Source organism: Haliaeetus leucocephalus, unplaced genomic scaffold (assembly GCF_000737465.1).
Source record: "Haliaeetus leucocephalus isolate CR32 unplaced genomic scaffold, Haliaeetus_leucocephalus-4.0 Scaffold730, whole genome shotgun sequence".
Taxonomy (NCBI): domain Eukaryota; kingdom Metazoa; phylum Chordata; class Aves; order Accipitriformes; family Accipitridae; genus Haliaeetus; species Haliaeetus leucocephalus.
In genome coordinates this window covers 1,166,141-1,184,030 of record NW_010973166.1, presented here as the reverse complement: position 1 = coordinate 1,184,030, position 17,890 = coordinate 1,166,141, and the positions used below count along the sequence as shown (strand labels likewise).

Sequence of the window (17,890 nt, the reverse complement as noted above, 5' to 3'; positions counted from 1 at the left end):
ATACAGACTGATTTAACATAACAATAATATTATGTTTTTAGCTATTGGGGTTTCTTATGTTAAATAGGGACAAAGTTCCTTAAAATCCTGAAGGCACATACAAGGTGCCAAACACACACATCGGTCACAGTTCTGAACAGCATATTTTGGTTTTGTGTAAAATCAAATTAAATTAGGTAAGCTGTATGGCCAAGTATAATTATGAAATAATTGTATATACTAGGAGGAGAGCTTTAGTTTCGAAGACTGGCACCTAAAGTGACCATTTTGTTGTTTCCAGTTTTGGAAGTATCTTGTTTTGATGCAGTATGTTGTATGGCTTTTGTTAAAGGTTGAAAAAGTATTTCCTAATTAATTTCTTAAATGACATACTAATTCCAGTGGAAATCTGTTATGTAGAAGGTAGAAAACTTAATATAGACAGTATCAAAAGTTGTATACGTGTAGGGGAAAGGAAATGTGTCTGTCATAAGAGTAGTCCAAGTTTGGGGTGGCAGGGAGAATAGACTCGGAGCTGATTTCTAATCTTTGTTTTACTATGTCAGGAGAAAGCTGTGTTGGAGGAAAACTTCTAATATTCAGAGTTGGTTCTTCTCTAAATTAGTATATGTGAACACTTGTTCAGACCTCATCACTCCTAATTGGAGCAGAGGAGGGGACTCCCAAGTGTCAAGTCATGATTTTAATATTTTCATTTTGCTGTTGAAGTTTGAAGTATCAAGAAATATTTTTGTTTAATTAGGATGTTTGAATGCGGAGGTTGAAAGTAAAAGAAGTACCAAGCAATTTGGTTGTCCTAAGTATAACAATTTCATACAATTATTTTTCTCATGTTAGGAACATTTTGCCTAAGTGTTTTACAAAAGGTAGGATATGCAGACCTTAAGGAATTCTCTACACCACTAAGAAATTTTATATTTTACGTTTAATTCACCACTTCATTTTGAAATAATTATTTGTTGCAAAAATCTCTCTCTGCTGGCAAAGCTAGAAAGGCTTCAATTTTTTTTTTTGTAGCTTCTTGGAGTAAATCTTAAACAGTAATGTGAAGTCAGGTTTTCATTGAAAGTAATACCAACATTTTTAAATAAATTGTTAAATAACTAATCAATTTCACATTAAAGCAAGACAACGTCATTTCACATATTTACATTTAAGGATTGAGCTAACCTGAAAAAGCATAAGCTTTTTAAGTGAAAAAGCTTATATCTCGTCATATATCTGGATTTTTTTACCAGCTTTAATGACTGTTTACATAAAGTATGTTGGGCTTGAACAAAGATAAATATGCTTTGCAAGCACAAACATCTGCTTTTGTGAATGTGTGTTTAAAAAACACTGTCTGTCACAGTAGAAAAGGTTTCTAAAAAAAAAAACAACCGAGGGGAACACAACAGGGGAAAAAAAGACAGGAAAACTGTAGACCTGCTTTTTGCAGGGGCAGATTGTGCAAAATAATGATTAAAAAGTAATATTTTATTTTTCTGGAACTCAAGCGCTGAGAAGTTTATTTATATGTGATCACTTGAGCGCTGTGGGATTTTCCTCCTCAGTCTATAGGTCTGATCATCATTTGAACTGCTTTCAAGGAGTAGGAACCTCCGCGGTACTCAGCCCAAAATATTCCATCCTGATACTTGCTCCTGTAGTGGCCTCCTCTGTACCATACCCCATTAAGGTTGGAGTGGGCGCACGCATTGTACCACCAGCCGCCTTTGTGAAAATGAGCACAGTTTCCTGTGGAACAGAAAGAAATGGGTGAACTTCAACGTTAAAGAGGAGAAATAGAGATTAGCAAACACTTTCACATTCTGGCTTGCTCTTAGAGGGAACTGTGAAGTACTTTATAGCTTGTTGTGGTCATAGCAACTGCTGCTTCTACCTAAATTATAAGTTCTGTTACAACAGCAACCATTGCCTGGAGCGGGGATTATTGACACAGTATTTAATGTGACAGCTGAAACCTAAGGTCATCAACTCATCTCGGACTACCAGCAGAGCTTACCCGTGAGCTAACATTCAAGGAACTTGGATTATGTACTGTTTAGAAATACTTCAATGGAAGCAATGTGAGTTGATACAGTCCCAAGCAGCGCGCAGGGCCACAGTTCCACAAAGAGTTGCTTGTAACTTGTGTATTTACTGTTACAGGCTTGTTTAAGAGTTTTCAAGATTTGTCCAGCTTTATGGTTATTGACAGCTGAGAAAAAGCAGCTGAAGTATTACACTCCCCAATCTTTCTTCTACTGCTAAGGCTTTAAGGGGAAGGCTGGAGGAAGAGCATGGAAGTGAACAAAAAAGCGTCCTTTAAGGAGAATGAAACAACGTGATCTGCCTGTTTCTCAAGTATTGGTACATAACTAAGCCTGTACACAATTGCAGTTCCTTTCATGCTATTCAGAGGCTTTAATTCATGGTGACTATTGTTATGTGGCCACAGTGCTACTCTGAGAGATCACCTGGACAGGTGTTCTGATTGTAGAGAGTCACATGCAAGTGATAAGGATGTCATTGAGCTAAATATAAAGCTTGCTAAAGTGTGCCTGCAATGAGAATTTGAATTTCTGAATGGTGCAGGGGCTTGAAGGGGGATCCTGTCAACATGATTTTGATCATAATTGATTTGAAGCATCTTTCGATTGAGTTGTTTTATGAGAATTTAGATACTTTTTTTTATACTGTATTCTTTTTTAAAGGTGGTATCACTAATGGAATCTACTGTATTCACTTTTCGCATACATACTAGTTTCCTTACCTGAATACATATCCCTGTCTCTGTCCAGTGTTGTAAATTGCTTTCCATTATGCCATATCATGGAATCACCTGCGTTTCCTTGGTATGTTCCTAAGCGTAGCCTGTAGAATTCGTTTTCAGGCTCCAGGCGGAAACTGCTGTATTCTGCGTAGACTTTCTTATTGCTCCAGTCCTCTAATTCAATCAATAGTCTGTAATTATCCTGATTGGTAAGCAGGTAAATATTTTCTAGTCCCAGCCAGTACTCTCCATCAATGTTTCCAAAACCTTTCTGTACAGAAGATCAGAAGGTGATGTTAGCTTAGTTTTTCTTGTTTGTCAAAAAGCTCATTGGCAGGAGTATTATAAACCAGTGTAAGTTGGCTGCTGAAAGCCTTTAAGCTTCTGAATGCCTGCTCAACCCATGCATTTAAATGTTTTATTTTGCTGCACTTGGCCATTTACTCAGTTGGACTGGTAGCCACAGGAGGTACTAACAGAATCAGTAAAGGTGACAAAACTATCTGTTTTCTGCGATGTCCTCTTCTTTTTAAGATAAAGAGATAGAATAGGGAAACTGAAACAATATTTCTTGACAAAGCTAAGGGGATCTGTAAGAATGTGTGAATAATGAAATTTAAGGGGGTATATTTCCAGGTTGGAAATGGTATTTATAGATCAACAGTCTCAGTGTTCAAGGTAAATAACTTTTTTGTTGCCTTTTAAATGCAACTAGTGTTTTCTTTTTACAGTTAAGTTTAATCACATAATTCATCTGTGCTCTTTACTAGATTTATTGGAAATGAAATACAAAGACTTCTTTCCTTTCAAATCACAGACTACCAGTACGGTAGATGTGAAGTGATATTTCATATCTGCTGTCTCCTGTCCCTGAGTAAACCAGTGTTGTTAATGTTTGGTGTTGCAGCTAAGGTAGGTACGTCACCCAGCTATCTGTTACACTTCCTAGTTTCTCAGGTATTCCTACTCCCCTTCTCTGGCCGTTGATTATGTAGGACCTATAGTTGACTTCCTGCTTCAAATCACTTTCTGGGGATGTCACTCTCCAGTAGATAAACAGTCTAGGCTCCTAACTCAAGCTGCAGTTTCACAAGTGGCTTAAGTTGATCTAGCAGCATACCGCTGCCAAAAATGGTAGCAGTGCTTTTCTCCTGGCTCATGGCCACATTTGCAATACTTCCCTTGCATCAACATTGTAGCTTTGGAGCTACACTGAGGTGTTGGGAAAGATGTAGAAATGTGGGCATGGGAGACATGGCTTTTGTCAGTGGTGCAGGCTTTAGTTTAAAGCCAGTCACAGGGGTCTACCTTCAAGTACTTAAGTTAGGTTAATAGGAATACCATCTTCAGCCACTGCAGTTTTAATGAGAGATCTCTTGGGGGCAAATTTGTCCAAGCTTTGAGCCATTGTTACACACCAGTTATACACTGTTCTACATTTTCTTTGCATTATGTTCAAAATATATATGGTTACTTTATAAGGCACTCCGTAACTGCCTTGTAACGTTAAAAAAAACAACCACCCAAAATCCAACCACCTACTTTTCTGAGAAGACTTAAAATAACTGCTACTAAGGAATGATCAACATTTAAATCATTAAATTCCAAGAATGCAAAAAGTGAAAATCTTCATAGTAATTTTTTGTCATTTCCATTTATATATGAGATACTACTTTTTAGATTACTGGTTCAGTTAAATGTGGCTCAGTTGTCTCTTCAGATACAATGCACGTGGCAATTGTAGATCCGTTTAAAGTGAGCACAGCATCATAGGAGAAAACTGTGTCCTATATGTATGAAGTCCACACATTATTATTATTAATATCATTTGTAAAACCCCAACCAGATGGATTTTCAAATTTGCTATCTAGCATGTAATTATTCCAAAGCAGCATGTGTTTGTCATCCTAGGCATTATGGCTGCCACTGCATAATGTCACAATAACACACAAGAAAGTGTGTCCCTTCACCAGCCCTACATCCTTAGATTTCTAACCTAATTTTAAAGGTAGAAATTATTTCCTTTAATTCATTATTAGGAATGTTTTTAAGTTGAGGCCCTGATCCTGCAAATCTATTAATGTGCTTAAATGAGTAATTCCACTGGCTGAGATTGCTTATTCATAAGGGAGACAATTAAGCTTTTCAAGTATTTACTATAGTTCTCAGTGTGTTAATAAAAATCATGTGTTTAGTTAGGTCTTTGTAATAAAAGACTTCCCAGTCACTGTCTAGAATAATATGTGTCTCCCCAGTAGTTGTGTTGTGCATTACAAATGCAGGCTATTTCAGACAATAAGTTAGTTCATACAAAGTGGAGTAATGCACTGAGCGAAATAGGGTGTTCCCACTGAAATATGTTTGCCTCTGAGGGATGACCACTCTTTTCAATTATCTTTGTTCATAAAATTAATTTTACTAACTCAAGCAGCTATCTATTTCCAACTCCTCAGTGTTTATCATTCTATTTGCAATGAAGACTTGCACTAGAAATGTTTGCACCATCTTGATCGCGATAGATAACGTCATTGCCACACTGAAATGAAGCAGCTGGTTTCCTGCATTACAGAGTTTACCTTGTAACTGTCCCAGTTCCTGAAAAAGTTGACAGATCCATCTGTCCTCTTCTGAATAACTGCCCATCCTCCAGGGTCCAGGCTGTTCTCACACCACAGTTGCATTGGCTCATTACTGTTTTCAGGTTTGATCATATAAATCCCGCTGTTGGAATGCCCAGCTTCCTTGGCTTGTTGACAGTCTTTGAATGGACCTTTTTGAAAAGAAATACTGTAAGCATTCAAGCTTGGCTGTGCAGTGCGCATTGTTCAAAAATAGTTTGTAATGGAAAGTCAGTAATTCAACTGAGGTAAAACTACCATGGAAAACAGTGTAAAAAGTTACTGTCTTAGATTAATTGTGTATATGTAAATAAATATGTCAATATCATATATATATTTTTTAAACAAAACCTTCATTTTGCTAAACAGATAATAGACTTTGGTTACCAACACCCAATTTTTAACTTTGTCTACAGTGTCAAAGGTTTATACTCTTGACTGTTGATATTCAAGAAGTGCATTATGATTTTCATTGACATCTACCTCTTGTAAAAGTGGTAGAGGGGAAAATAGTTAATTTACTTCATTGTCCTAGTGGGCCCATTTGAAACTGATGGAAGTTCAAAACAAACCCAAGATACCCAAACAACCCCCCCACACCTCAATACATAAATAGTTTGAGAGCTGCTGTAAGAAATATTTATTGCCAAAGTCTACAGACATGGAATTTAGTGAAAGAGTATTCTTACACTGCATAACTTTTTTGCCTGTATATACTTATCCAGTTCTGGGATCAGCCTTTTAACAGTGGATAGGAATCTTTTTAAGTTTTATGTGTCAGCCTGATGTGGTATGTGTAGATGGATACTGATGAAGAAAATAAGCAAGCAGTGGAGAAGGACTTTTGAGCAGCTAAAAGGGCTTACATAATTGTTCTCAGGGCTGGGACTCTACAAAAATCCTGTTGCTGTTGATGGTGCTGCTTGAAAGCTCTATTTTAGACCACATGAGTAGTGGTTTTTACAAATACTACTTACAGAAGAGCATCTGGTTATTCTGTAAGAAGCATGCAGCTTACATATCTCTGAAAACTCTGCCTAGTTTGCCTTTCAGTTTTTGGTAGTAATTTTATTTTCTGCTTTTCTATAAAGGATTTATGTTCATGTATCATTATTTCAGTTGATCTAGAGAGGCTGGTTATTCACTAATGAAAAGCAGGATATGTTCTGATGGCTAGTTAGTGGTGGATGTCCTAAATGTATTTGAAAACTCATACTCAGTAAATCTGACAATAAATTACCTACAGCTTTCCTCTCATTTTAGAGGGCTCATTTTCTTGAATGTACTTGGAATTTCAGAGAAAGCTCATCAGTCACAGAAGAAGCTAATGTGCAAAGAAGCGTAGAAGACAGTTGAGGTTATTCTTTAATCAAAAGCAGAGGTCGAGTGAAAGTGATCTTCATTGCAGATTAAGGTTGTGCGACAAAAGCAAATTGAAAGTTGCACTTTTTTAGGTTTTATAGTAATAGTTGCCAGTTGGATAAGTGTCTAATTAGCAAGAAATACATGAAGGATTTCATATTAATTAGAATGTAAAAAGCTTGTGTATCTAATAAAGGTGACTACTTGGAGCTTCTGACTGTGACGGTGCTACCAAGAATGGTTACAGACATTGAGCCATTGTTGTAAGTACAACTGCATACTGTACTGTCAGTATTTGACAATGTTTTTGTCATTCTTGCAGTGCATGCAGTAGTAGCTTAGGAAAGAAGTACTGTTGCTTTGGTGTATGAGTGCTTTTTCTCTTGTTCACAATTAAAATTTCCATGTAGATTGTACATGATGCAGTCTGTCCAGTGGATAGATAATTTCCTGGGCTAAGTTGGGTCTCATTCCTTTTCCTTGAACTATCTGAAGTAAATTTGGGTGCTGTTTAACTGAACAGGGAGGTTGTTCTAGAAGCATTATTGTAAAGCAATTATTGCATTAGAAAAAGTGTAAACAGACAAGTAGTATATTTTGTAATGTGAACTGAATATTAAGAATAGCTCAATTAGATCTGCTGTGTATTATTCATGTGATTTCTACTGGAGGAGGAATGGAGGACTCATTTTGCCATGAGAGACCCAAGCAGATGTTTGGAGTGATTTAAAGTAGCTTTTAAGGCAGCCAGAATTGTACCGGTCTGTTTGTATAATACACTTTGATCGCTTCTGAAATTCAGCTGACATTAGGGTCACAGCATGTAACTTGTCTGCTTTTTGATGCTCCAGTTTGTTTATGTGCTTATCATAAGTTAATGTTGTAGCACAGGTAACAGACTTCTGCTTTTAGTGTAAGGAAATCCAACAAATCCCATAACTTCTGGTGTATAGCCTTGAATCTTTTTTGAGAAGTAAATTCTTTTTTACATGTAATTATTTTAAGTTCACTGCATAAGAACTAATCCATTTCTTGTTCAGTGAAAATGCTGAGATTTGTGAAATGGTGTAAGATTCTCTACAGTGCTGGTATGAGTGGAGGCTCTGGCTAATGAAAAAAGCATAATTACTCTGTTTAAGATCTTGTTATCTATGTAAGGAATAAGTATTTTGTGCACATCTAGTCTTTTGTAACAATCTGCATACACTAAGTTGCTGAGAGTTGTAAGCCAGAAATACTCAGAGAAGATGATCTGTTAAATATCTCACTTCTAAAATTGTGGTTAGATGTATGATTTAGTACAGATCATATTCTGTTGTAAATGAGATGTAGTAGAGGAGGAAATTGATGAAATATTTTTAAGTTGGAAGCTTAATAAAATTATGGCTGAATCCTATTTTAAGATGTTATCTTGAGCAGATGATGTAGAAGCTGTGCTTGTGTGAGCTTCATATAGAGGATTTTTTGGACAATAGTAGAGGAAAATTAAAAAAAATCAGAGAAAATAACTGGGCATTATGTTGCAATTTAAAAGTTTTGTTTCTGATGACTGATGCTCTACCAGCTGTAGCAATTCTTAACCCTCATTTTCCCAAGGCACTGCAAGAAACACTTAAACTTCAAACTCAAGAATCTAGTATTAAATAAAGGAAGTTGAATAATGTTAAAATAAATTTCCCAAGATTTCTTTGTGTTCCCTTGCAAAAATGCATTCAAACTCTGAACTTTTAGGGGTAAAGGGGCTAGTGAAAACCATGGCAGATAATTTAGGGGAAAATGTTTATTGCTTCCTGTTGTATGTACAGCAGCGAGAGAAAAAGATGCATTTATAACAAAAGCCTCGAAGCATGGGTCTTCTGGGAAACAGGAAGTCAATGTTTTTTAGAATTATACTTTTGCTGTCTGACCAGACATTAATGTAATGCTTTTTATATTAGCTGTTTCCTTTGTGTCATGAAGTGTGATTTAAAATTCTCATGACATCTGGCATTTTACTTGGACTTGTGCTAGAATTTTCTCCAGACCCTGAATAAAAATAGTTACTCTTTACATCAGCAGCTAGTTGTTTGTAATGCTGTAGAACAGTCACAAATAAATGTTTGTCTTCATCTGAGGAACCAAGTTGAACTTCCAACTGTGACTAAAAGAAATTTGAAAGCAAAAAAAAACCCAAAAAAACTCAACCCAAACACACAGAAAAGCCCCCAAGCAAACCCTTTTGCTGTGCAAGCTAACAGAAGACAAGAACAAGTGTTTGAATGGATGCCTGAGAAACTTTTTCTGAATCCTTAATTTTTTTTTTTAATCGCAGTTCTATCAAAATTTTAATAAAGTGAGAATCGTGATAGAATTCAGGGCAGCTCAGAAGTAGATAATTTTCTTGTCACTGGTTTTGTTTCAAGTGATAAATGAACTTATCTAATGACCTGAAGAATCAAACACATGAAGATGTGATGCAGTCTCTTGAATGTATTTTCATAATATTTATGGTATTAGTTTAACTTGCCATCCTCTACTGACATCAAATTACTGGGAATGCAGTTACTTATTTTAAATTTTCAAAGCTGCCTGCATCTAATTGGATCCAGCCTTGATTCAATTATCCTTTCAAACTTGTCTTACTCTCTTGAATATTTCAACCAAACACTTAGAGACTTATTGCATGACTGTGTTGGTGGATTTAGATGTTCATTTTAAAGCAGCTCAGAATAGGAGTAGTAAAATTCTTCTAGCAGCATTAACTTCTGGCAAATGTGTATGTCTAAGTGTAAAGGACAACTACTTAAAATTACTTCATTTATTTAAGATTAATTAGCTTCTCTTATTCACCATTGCTAGTTGCTGTAACATGCAGCTAGTAGGCATCTTCAAGGAAACAGGGCTAAATACTAGAAAGTATATGCTAATAATGATTTTTTCATTCCCATAAGTCAAAAACCCCAATACTTTGTGACTCAAAGGCGTAAATTCTTCAGATTGAATTTCTGAGTATCAGCTATTTCAACAAATTCTCTTATGCAGCTATAGCTTAAGAATTAGACTATTTAGTAAACTAAAGCTTTCCTTGGGGGGGTAGGGGTGGGGGTGGGGATGGAGATGGAGAAGTTCAGAATCGGGAGCAAGGGCTAGCTGTACCAGATACTTTAAATTCTTCATTATGTGTCTATAGCCAGAACAGTTTCCCTCTGAAATAGAGAAATCTCAGGTTAGATAAACAGTGATAGTTAACTCACCTTCATTAATTAAAGCCAGTGGTGGTACTCTGAAAGGACTCTTTGTAGGAGAAGTAGCTGGATCGGGTGGTGGCCTTACATCTCTGTCTCTAGGATAACCTGGGTCTCGCTGTATCTCGTTACCGCCCAGAAGAACGGGAGTGTATGGCTGGCTGTTAGGAATGTGCTGTGGCACAACTTGAACAAGAGGTGGAGACCCATGGGTGTCCTGTCGTGAGAAGATTCTCAAACACTGCTCTTCCAGCAGTGAGATAGTCACAGACTGATTATTTACAAGATCAGTTAGTGCTGCGTATTTTACTTCAAGCTCCTTGTATTTTGTTGCCATCTTCAACATTTCTGTTGTAACATTAAGGACTTTGTTTTCCAGTTGGGAAAGCTCAAGTGAGTTATCACGCTTTCGAATTATCTCATGCAAGAGTTGCATGTAGAGTTGGGTGACCCGAGAGTTCATGTTACGACTTTCTTTCCTCAGTAATTTTACTTCATTGACAATGTTTCCATCCACATCCACTACCAATTGCAAAATGTCAATCTCCCGCTTTTGCTTGGAAAGCACGTCTTTCAAGTTCTCTATGTCCATTCTTGTGACTTCATCTTTTCTGTTACCAGTACCTGGTCCATTAGTATTCACACAAATTGGCCCTGTGATTTTTTGTTCTGGGACCAAGAATGTGTAACCACATTTCTTGCCTTCGTCTCCATTGTCTGCTGAACGAGGGTGCCTCCGTTGGGATGTTTTATTAGGTGTAGATTGTTCTGTACAGCGCCCAATAGACAACAGCAGGAACAATAGTACACCCAAAGTCCATTTAAATATCTTCATTTTAAAGCAAATATGATGGCTGTCAGAAGAGACTATTGAACAGATAAAAGATAAAATAATTAAATTAGAGCCATAGCTAAGGCTCCTGTACTGCTTAAATAGCCTAAACTGATGGGTTTGCTGTGCTTACGTGTAGGTAGACAAGTCTTTGGAATATGTTACTCGGAGTTAGATTCCATTAGATTAGCTTCAAAAAATAGCTTTCTATTTTGAGCAGCAAACCCTAAAATTTAGTTTTAGTAGAGAAGTTGTTGCAATGGATACATTTTCAGAAACAATGTTCTCCTTAGATGATGTATTATGCTTTCATTATAAAATTGACTGCTCAGATGTGTACTTACTGCAACTGAACCCACAAGGTTATAGAACGTACAGAGTGCTTGCATAATATCTTCATGGAAGGGGAGGTAGGGAGACAGTGATAGTATTTTCAAAAATATTTATATAGATTTTGGAATTTGGATTATATAAGCCTTTCTGGTCCTCTTTTAGCTTTATATATGATATATATATGTATAATCTGGTAAATTCTATATACATACCTATTAATATATATACACATTTTTCAAATTTAATACATTCACATATATATTAGACTTGAAAAATAAACACATATCTAACACTATTTTTGGACATTAGTGTTAGGAGATCAGTGTAAGATAGTTGTCTTAAACATAGAAAATCACATATTCAAGTAACTTTAAATTTGTAAGGAAAGCCTATAATGCTGTTAGCTCTGCATGTGTGTCTCTACTTAGTCGCCTTTTGACATAAACATTTAAAATTGTTGTCACACTATTTTTTTTTATATTTGAGAACACTTTTATCCAAATAACACTGAAGCATCAGGTGTTATCGCTATAAATACCATACTGAAGTGTTCCATTCACCTTTTAAAGAAAATAAAGTATTTCTTTTATCTTCATGTAAAGAATTAAAATGCAATGATAAAGACCCAAGAATGTTCTTAGCAAGACCTGTTTTTTAACTTTATTTTTTATGTATTCAAGATGATAAACAAAGGCAGCACTTAAATCAGGAAAAAATCCTAATGTTTCATGTTTTGTTTTGCTTTGTCAAGCAGATCACTCTTCTTATCTCAGCTGTTGATCTGGCTTTCCGAAACATGCTACTGTTAACGGTTGTACAAGGCCTTGTACAGTGGCCTTTGCATAGATAACGAAAAGAAATGAAGTAAAACCAGAGATAGTTAATTTTCATGCTGTTCCTGTCAAGTTCAAGTTTTAAGTGCATTTAGCAATCCTGAAACAGTCACCCTGAAGGGGACACAGACTTGTGCTGCTTCCTTTACATTCACGTTTACAAATGATAAGGTGACTTTTGTGTCAGGTCACTTCTCCCAGTTCTGTTACTGGCTTTAATATTATTGCCACAAATGATGTCTGCGCAATCTCAGAGTGAACGTATCAAGTCTTTATTTTTTGTTTTCACTAAGAGCAGTGGTTGCAAATTTCAAACCATACTGTACATGCAATCAGGAATTATATCTAGGAATCTCGATCAAATGTTCCACTGTTGCCTGAAAAGAACTTTTTCTTTGGCTGACAGTTGTATTGCAAGCCCTACTTCTGGGAGGGGAAGAAAACACTTGCTTTTAACACATACTGAAAATCATTTCTTACCCTACGTAAATGGAGGGAATACATAAAAGTTTGAGAAAGCTTGTGTTTAAAAACTTATTTCTGTGTGTTTTACTGTTAGGATGTAGTAATAAGTATTTTGGTGTCTGCTAGTAAATGCTTTTTTTCAAAAACAGAACTTGATTAAAAGTTTTGTTAATATTTTCCTGCTGAAAGTGTAATTTCTGTTTAACAACAAAAAAAAAAGTAGGAAAAAGTATTACTTTTCTCCAGAGCTAATTGTGTATTTTTCTTTGGTAATTTCAGACATTTGAAATGTTAATCACTTGAACAGTGCTCAAAGTTAGAAGTTCATTAGGTTAAATTTTCACATGGATCATGGTAAACACATGGGAAACAGGTCTGTGTGTGGTTTCTAACTTGACAAGGATGAGCTGAACTAATTGGCTGAAGTTAGAAACCTCTTCACATCTCTTGAATTATTTTTGAATACATTTATGTTTAGTGTTTGCAGATGCAGGGCAAGTGACTTCATGGCATATGGTTAAGGATGAAGCCATAGTACAAGTCCAGTATTTTACTATTTTCACAGTATATAATAGCTACTTCATAGTCCAAAAAGGTGAATAACACTTTAGTTCTTGGTAGTTTTTAAAGACCCTATACAGTTACTTAAATACTGAATGGCTGGGGGTTTTCCCCACAGCAGCACATTTTTCCCCTGAAATACATTAAAACTTAAATGAATCTTTCAAAACGAAACATTTTGCACTGCAGCCCACTTCCTGAACATGTATTCTGATGCAGTCTGCTTTCTGCTTTTCTTTTAATATTATATGTGTTCATTTTGAACTTTTACACTTACGTGGTAAAGTTAGAAGTTCTGTGTCTACATAAGTGCTATCAGGCCACAAAATGGTCTAATATAGCATAACCAAATGCAACAGCTGCATAAGATTATTCCCTAGAACTTTGAAATAATTCAAATGTCTTGTATTAAACTGAGACATTCAGATAAGCAGAGATGAGTTCCTTCTGAGAATCTACCTGGTAGGGAACATATATGCCTCCATGGAAATTTTGATATTGAAAAAATTAAATGTCTTACAATGTTGCTTGACATGTTTGAGCAGCTTAATGCCTAACTTGTTATACAATAATAGGTTCTGAGTAAGATATTTACCTGGAGTTTTAATCAGCTTAGAAGGAAATTAAAATACTGTTTCAGAAATTTCCTGATGTTCTGGGCAAGCAGCTTAAAAAAATATAAACTGTTTATCCAAAGTATCACAGAATGATAGCCTAATATGTAAGACCTAAAAATGACAAATATTAGAGTTGGGAAATAGTTTTATTTTTTTAATCGGACATATCATGTCACAAGTTCCCAGGTTTAGATGTTTAGGTAGTGTCATAGCTGTTATGAGATAAAGCAGATGAGGCTCAGGGATCAGTTTAGACAGAACCACGGTCTCAAACCCTTCCTGCAAGTCTAGAGTTGCTTGTAGTGAGTGGGGCTGCTGAAATACCTGAATGCAGACCTTGGAAATGAAGTGTGAGAGATTGAGATTACAGATACTATTGCTTTAAAATATGTTATTTAACTCTTTATGAAGTCATGTTTTTTTTAAATTAGAATAGACTGTCACTTCACTTGCTTGTGTCATGTTTCTGTGTCACCCAGTTTTGGGTCTCAGATTTCTGTAGAAGTTGTATTACGTATGTTCTGGCATGCTGATGTTTTATTGCTTCTGGAGGAGAAAATGTGCATCTATTCATAGCAACACAAACTTCATCGTCTTGTCAGAAATACTCAGAGCTGTGGATAGGGCTTCAATACCATTTTACATTTAATGCCATTCCTTTTCTTCTGCTTGCTTTCTTTTTCCAGGCTGATCCCGATTTAAAAAAACAACAACTTTTTTTTCCAAAATTAGTCAATTTATTACTTTTAAGGGTTCAAAGGAACAAAATTCCAACTTAAAAAAGCAAAATAAACTATTAACTACTACGTTTAACTTTCACTGACAAGCTACTATAATGTGGGATGTGTTACCCCCCAAAACATTGTATGACGTGGAAATATTAGAGTTGCAGGGATGAAGAAGTGAGGAAGCTAGCCTGTATTTAGCATTTTTTACCTTTCTACACAACAAACTATTTGTTCTTTGTTGTACTGCTGTGACTCTCACGTTCAGCACGATGTAGAATTCAGAGACCCACAACACAAATTAGAATCTGTTCTTTCAGAGCTGACGAAGACTGCTTCTCCCTGGGCAGTGTAGGTTGTTACGACTGAATGTAATGGAAATGTTGCAGGTAAATGGGAGTATAGGATTCCCTTTGTATGGAAAGTGCAGTATCAGTACATATCTTTATTCAGAATATTTATTAAAAGAATATGGTCAAATGATAAATATCAATGGTGCCCTCTCTTATAAACCTCCATTTATGAACGTGTAAAATGGGAAGAGAAAGAGACAGGGTTTTTTTGAGAAAGCCAATGATAATACTGAGAATAAAGATCCTCTGAACATGATACCAGTTAGTCTGAAAGCTCTGTTATTGATGCTATACATACTGCATTTTCTGTTAAGCTTTGTCTAAGCAGCTAAAATCAAGAAAACCATCTATGTTCCCTTATCTCTACACAGAATAAGTAGATATTTTTGTTGATTTTTAAAATTTTTTTTTTAAGCTTAAAACTGTGTCCGTAACATTAGCAGTAATACTGATGTGGGGAAGACACTCTTATTATAGGAGAAATGTTCACATGGATTTTTGACATATCTGTGTAGTTCAGTAAGTTACTTTCCCCTATATCAACAAGTGCTTTTCCAGCAAGTCACTCTGATGAAATAACAGGATTACTTTCAATTGTATTGACTGGGATCCAGGAATAATACATTCTTGGTTTTTGTTAGTCAGATACATGATGTATAGAGTCACAGAAATCAGCTTCTCTGAGATTAGTGGGAATCTGATTCCTTTTAGGAAAGGCAATCTAAAAATCTTCAGGGGTTTTCAAAGTAGTCATTGAAAATGTGTCACTTTTAGAAATTATAGATTCTTAGAAATTCTCTGTAGAAGAGACTTGTCAATCTTGTCATACTAGATACCCTGAAAACACAGCAAAAATATCATAACACTTCCAGATTTTTTGGTGAAGTTTTTTTTTGTGAGGGTTCCTTTACGTTTTTTTGCAGCCATTGTGTGTGTGTTTGCACCATTTTAACAGGCAGGTACAATGGAGGGTGCATTTTGCATTTGGAAGTGTTGTTTAGGGGCTCCAGAATTCTCTGTAAAACAGATACTGAAGAGATTAAGCATCTAGTGATGTTTGCTATGGGAAATTTTGCTTCATTCATTGGTATATGAATTTTAAGGACCAGACTAAGAGGGCACATTACAAAAAACAAACTAAGCCCAGTAAAACAATAATTAAGACCTGATAAAGCCATGTAGTTGCTGGCAAAAGTTTAAAGGTTCAGAATTTCCATTCTTCAAAATAAATCCCTGTAAAACTTTAAATGGCATGTTTTTCCGTCATACTTCAGACCATTCTTGTGGCAACAGCATAATATTAGTATTCCGTTATTTAAAGTAAACATTTCAAAATTTGAACTCTGAAGTTGGAAGACAGCAAAGGAGAGAGAGTTAAAACCTTGCACATAGCCAGTTTATTGCTTTAAAATTATTGACTCAGCTGTTTTCATTTGTGAAAGATTTAGGAATTGTTCTAAGCAGCATAAATCAAAATGTTGGCTGATCATGAATGAATGGAGACCGGTGTCCAAAGCACACAATGTAGACTTCAAATGGGGTTTTTTTTGTTGTTTAGAGTGTTCTCTTTAATATGTAAAGAAGCACAAAAGGATAGTAAGAAAAAGGGCTCAAGAACTTGGAAAGGATCCATCTTTCTTGTTTGTCAAGACTGCTTCAGACTTTTTTTCTTCCCATAGCTACTAAATCTTAATTAAGTTTGCTTTCTGTAACACTTGGTCTCTTCTTTTAGCATCACCCTCTTCATTCTCTCATTAATGTGTCAGACATTTCTGAGAGTTTGCTAACACAAATACGTAACTTAAATTCTTTTCCATTGTTCTGGATTATTCACCATATTTTAATTTCCAAGTCAGCATGGAGAAAGGCAAAAAGTAGAAGATTATATATTAGCAACTCTTTCTTGGTTTTTGTCAGTACTTTCGTCTTCTGTTTGTAAACATCTTTCTTGTTTTAATCCTTGACTTGGAACTGCATCCTTCCCCCTCCCTCCCTGCAAAGAACTGTAACAAAACCCTCTATTTTCCACTTAATACAGTGTTGCATTTCATGTTTTTGAAATGAATCTTTATTTAGAAATAAACTGCTGTTCAATTGAGGTACAATTAACTTCCCCATCATTAAACAAATTACTAAAGGAAGAGATTAGTGCCTGTTTCAGGAATGTCTTTGGATTTTCAGCTGCATAATTGTTTGTGCTACAAACTTGATTATATTATGAATCAACGCATGACTCGGGTTTCTTGGTTGGTTGTACAACTTGGACTACTTCTACTGCTCAAAAGTACCATAAATAAAAATTTAGTTGAAACAATATACAATGATTGCTACTCACAGATGTGCATTGATTTACTTGGGACTTTTTACAGTGGTTTTATTGAGGTATCCATTTTCTCATCCTAGTAAGGCTAGGTCTATGCTCTGGTGTTGGGTGAAATCCAACTTCCCTGAAATTGATAGGATTTCTGGCTTTTGCTTTCTAGTATGATCAGAATTTCACATTAATATGTTCACAATACCCAAATTACATGCATAGCAAAGAATCTGGTAGTATTAATTTTCTGTAACAGATAGATAACAGAATCTACAGAAAATTTACAGCTAAACAACTGAAACTTGTTCATCCTTACAACTGGAATGAGTTATTCTCTGCTCTTATGCAGAGCACTCTTTAATTCTTCCCAAGTTTCCAAAGTCTACCAAATGCCACAAAAGTGAGTTTTATATTTTAGTTGTCAAATTTTTCTCAGGCTGAGAGAGATTTGTTTCTTCACAATTGTATGTTGAGGGAGATGTCTGTAGAATTCACAGATAGCTCAAAATTAAGCTTGCAAGTAAGAATAACTTTAAAACTTACCAAGAAAAAAAAATCTTGCAGCTGTTTTGCTTCTGTGGTAGATGGAAAATCCAGAGGCCAAGTTGCTTTTTCTTCCTATATTACCCGATGCCGTGGATTGTTAATCTGCAGTTGGAGTTGAAAACTGCTTTTGTCTTTCTCTGTTAGATCCAAGCTGTTTTGAGGAATTGGGTTTCTCCATACGATAACCAAGCTAATTAATCATTGAAAAAGAAGAAAAAGTAATGTTCCAGTATGTATTATTCCAGAAGAGAGAAAGAAATGTTTTTTGAAACTGCAGTGTTTTATGCTCACATGCAGAAGTGCACTAACTAGCTACAGCTGACCCAGATTCCATATACATCACTTTTGGACA

The 17,890-nt window shown here is 35.6% G+C and overlaps 2 protein-coding genes across 5 annotated transcripts in view; one reads left to right on the top strand and one right to left on the bottom strand.

Moving 5' to 3' along the window:
- The window catches only part of RALGPS2 (Ral GEF with PH domain and SH3 binding motif 2), a 127,924-nt gene that overhangs the window by 71,821 nt on the left and 38,213 nt on the right, over positions 1-17,890 (top strand). The window lies entirely within an intron of this gene.
- On the bottom strand, positions 1,318-17,876 carry ANGPTL1 (angiopoietin-like 1). Its single transcript, XM_010580639.1, has 5 exons — positions 17,536-17,876; positions 9,969-10,826; positions 5,332-5,525; positions 2,756-3,026; positions 1,318-1,737 (listed from the first exon to the last, which is right to left on the bottom strand). The coding sequence occupies exons 2-5, from the start codon at positions 10,792-10,794 to the stop codon at positions 1,550-1,552; spliced, it is 1,479 nt and encodes a 492-aa protein (XP_010578941.1). The 5' UTR covers positions 10,795-10,826; positions 17,536-17,876; the 3' UTR covers positions 1,318-1,549.

What these genes read in the sequence shown, in the direction of transcription:
- ANGPTL1 (XM_010580639.1), bottom strand. Translation starts at nt 10,794, where the DNA reads ATGAAGATATTTAAATGGACTTTGGGTGTACTATTGTTCCTGCTGTTG. An exon ending in ACTGGCTTTAATTAATGAAG is followed by an intron (nt 5,526 to 9,968) that starts GTGAGTTAACTA and finishes CTTTTCAAAAAG; the next exon opens with GTCCATTCAAAGACTGTCAA. An exon ending in GGAACTGGGACAGTTACAAG is followed by an intron (nt 3,027 to 5,331) that starts GTAAACTCTGTA and finishes TCTTCTGTACAG; the next exon opens with AAAGGTTTTGGAAACATTGA.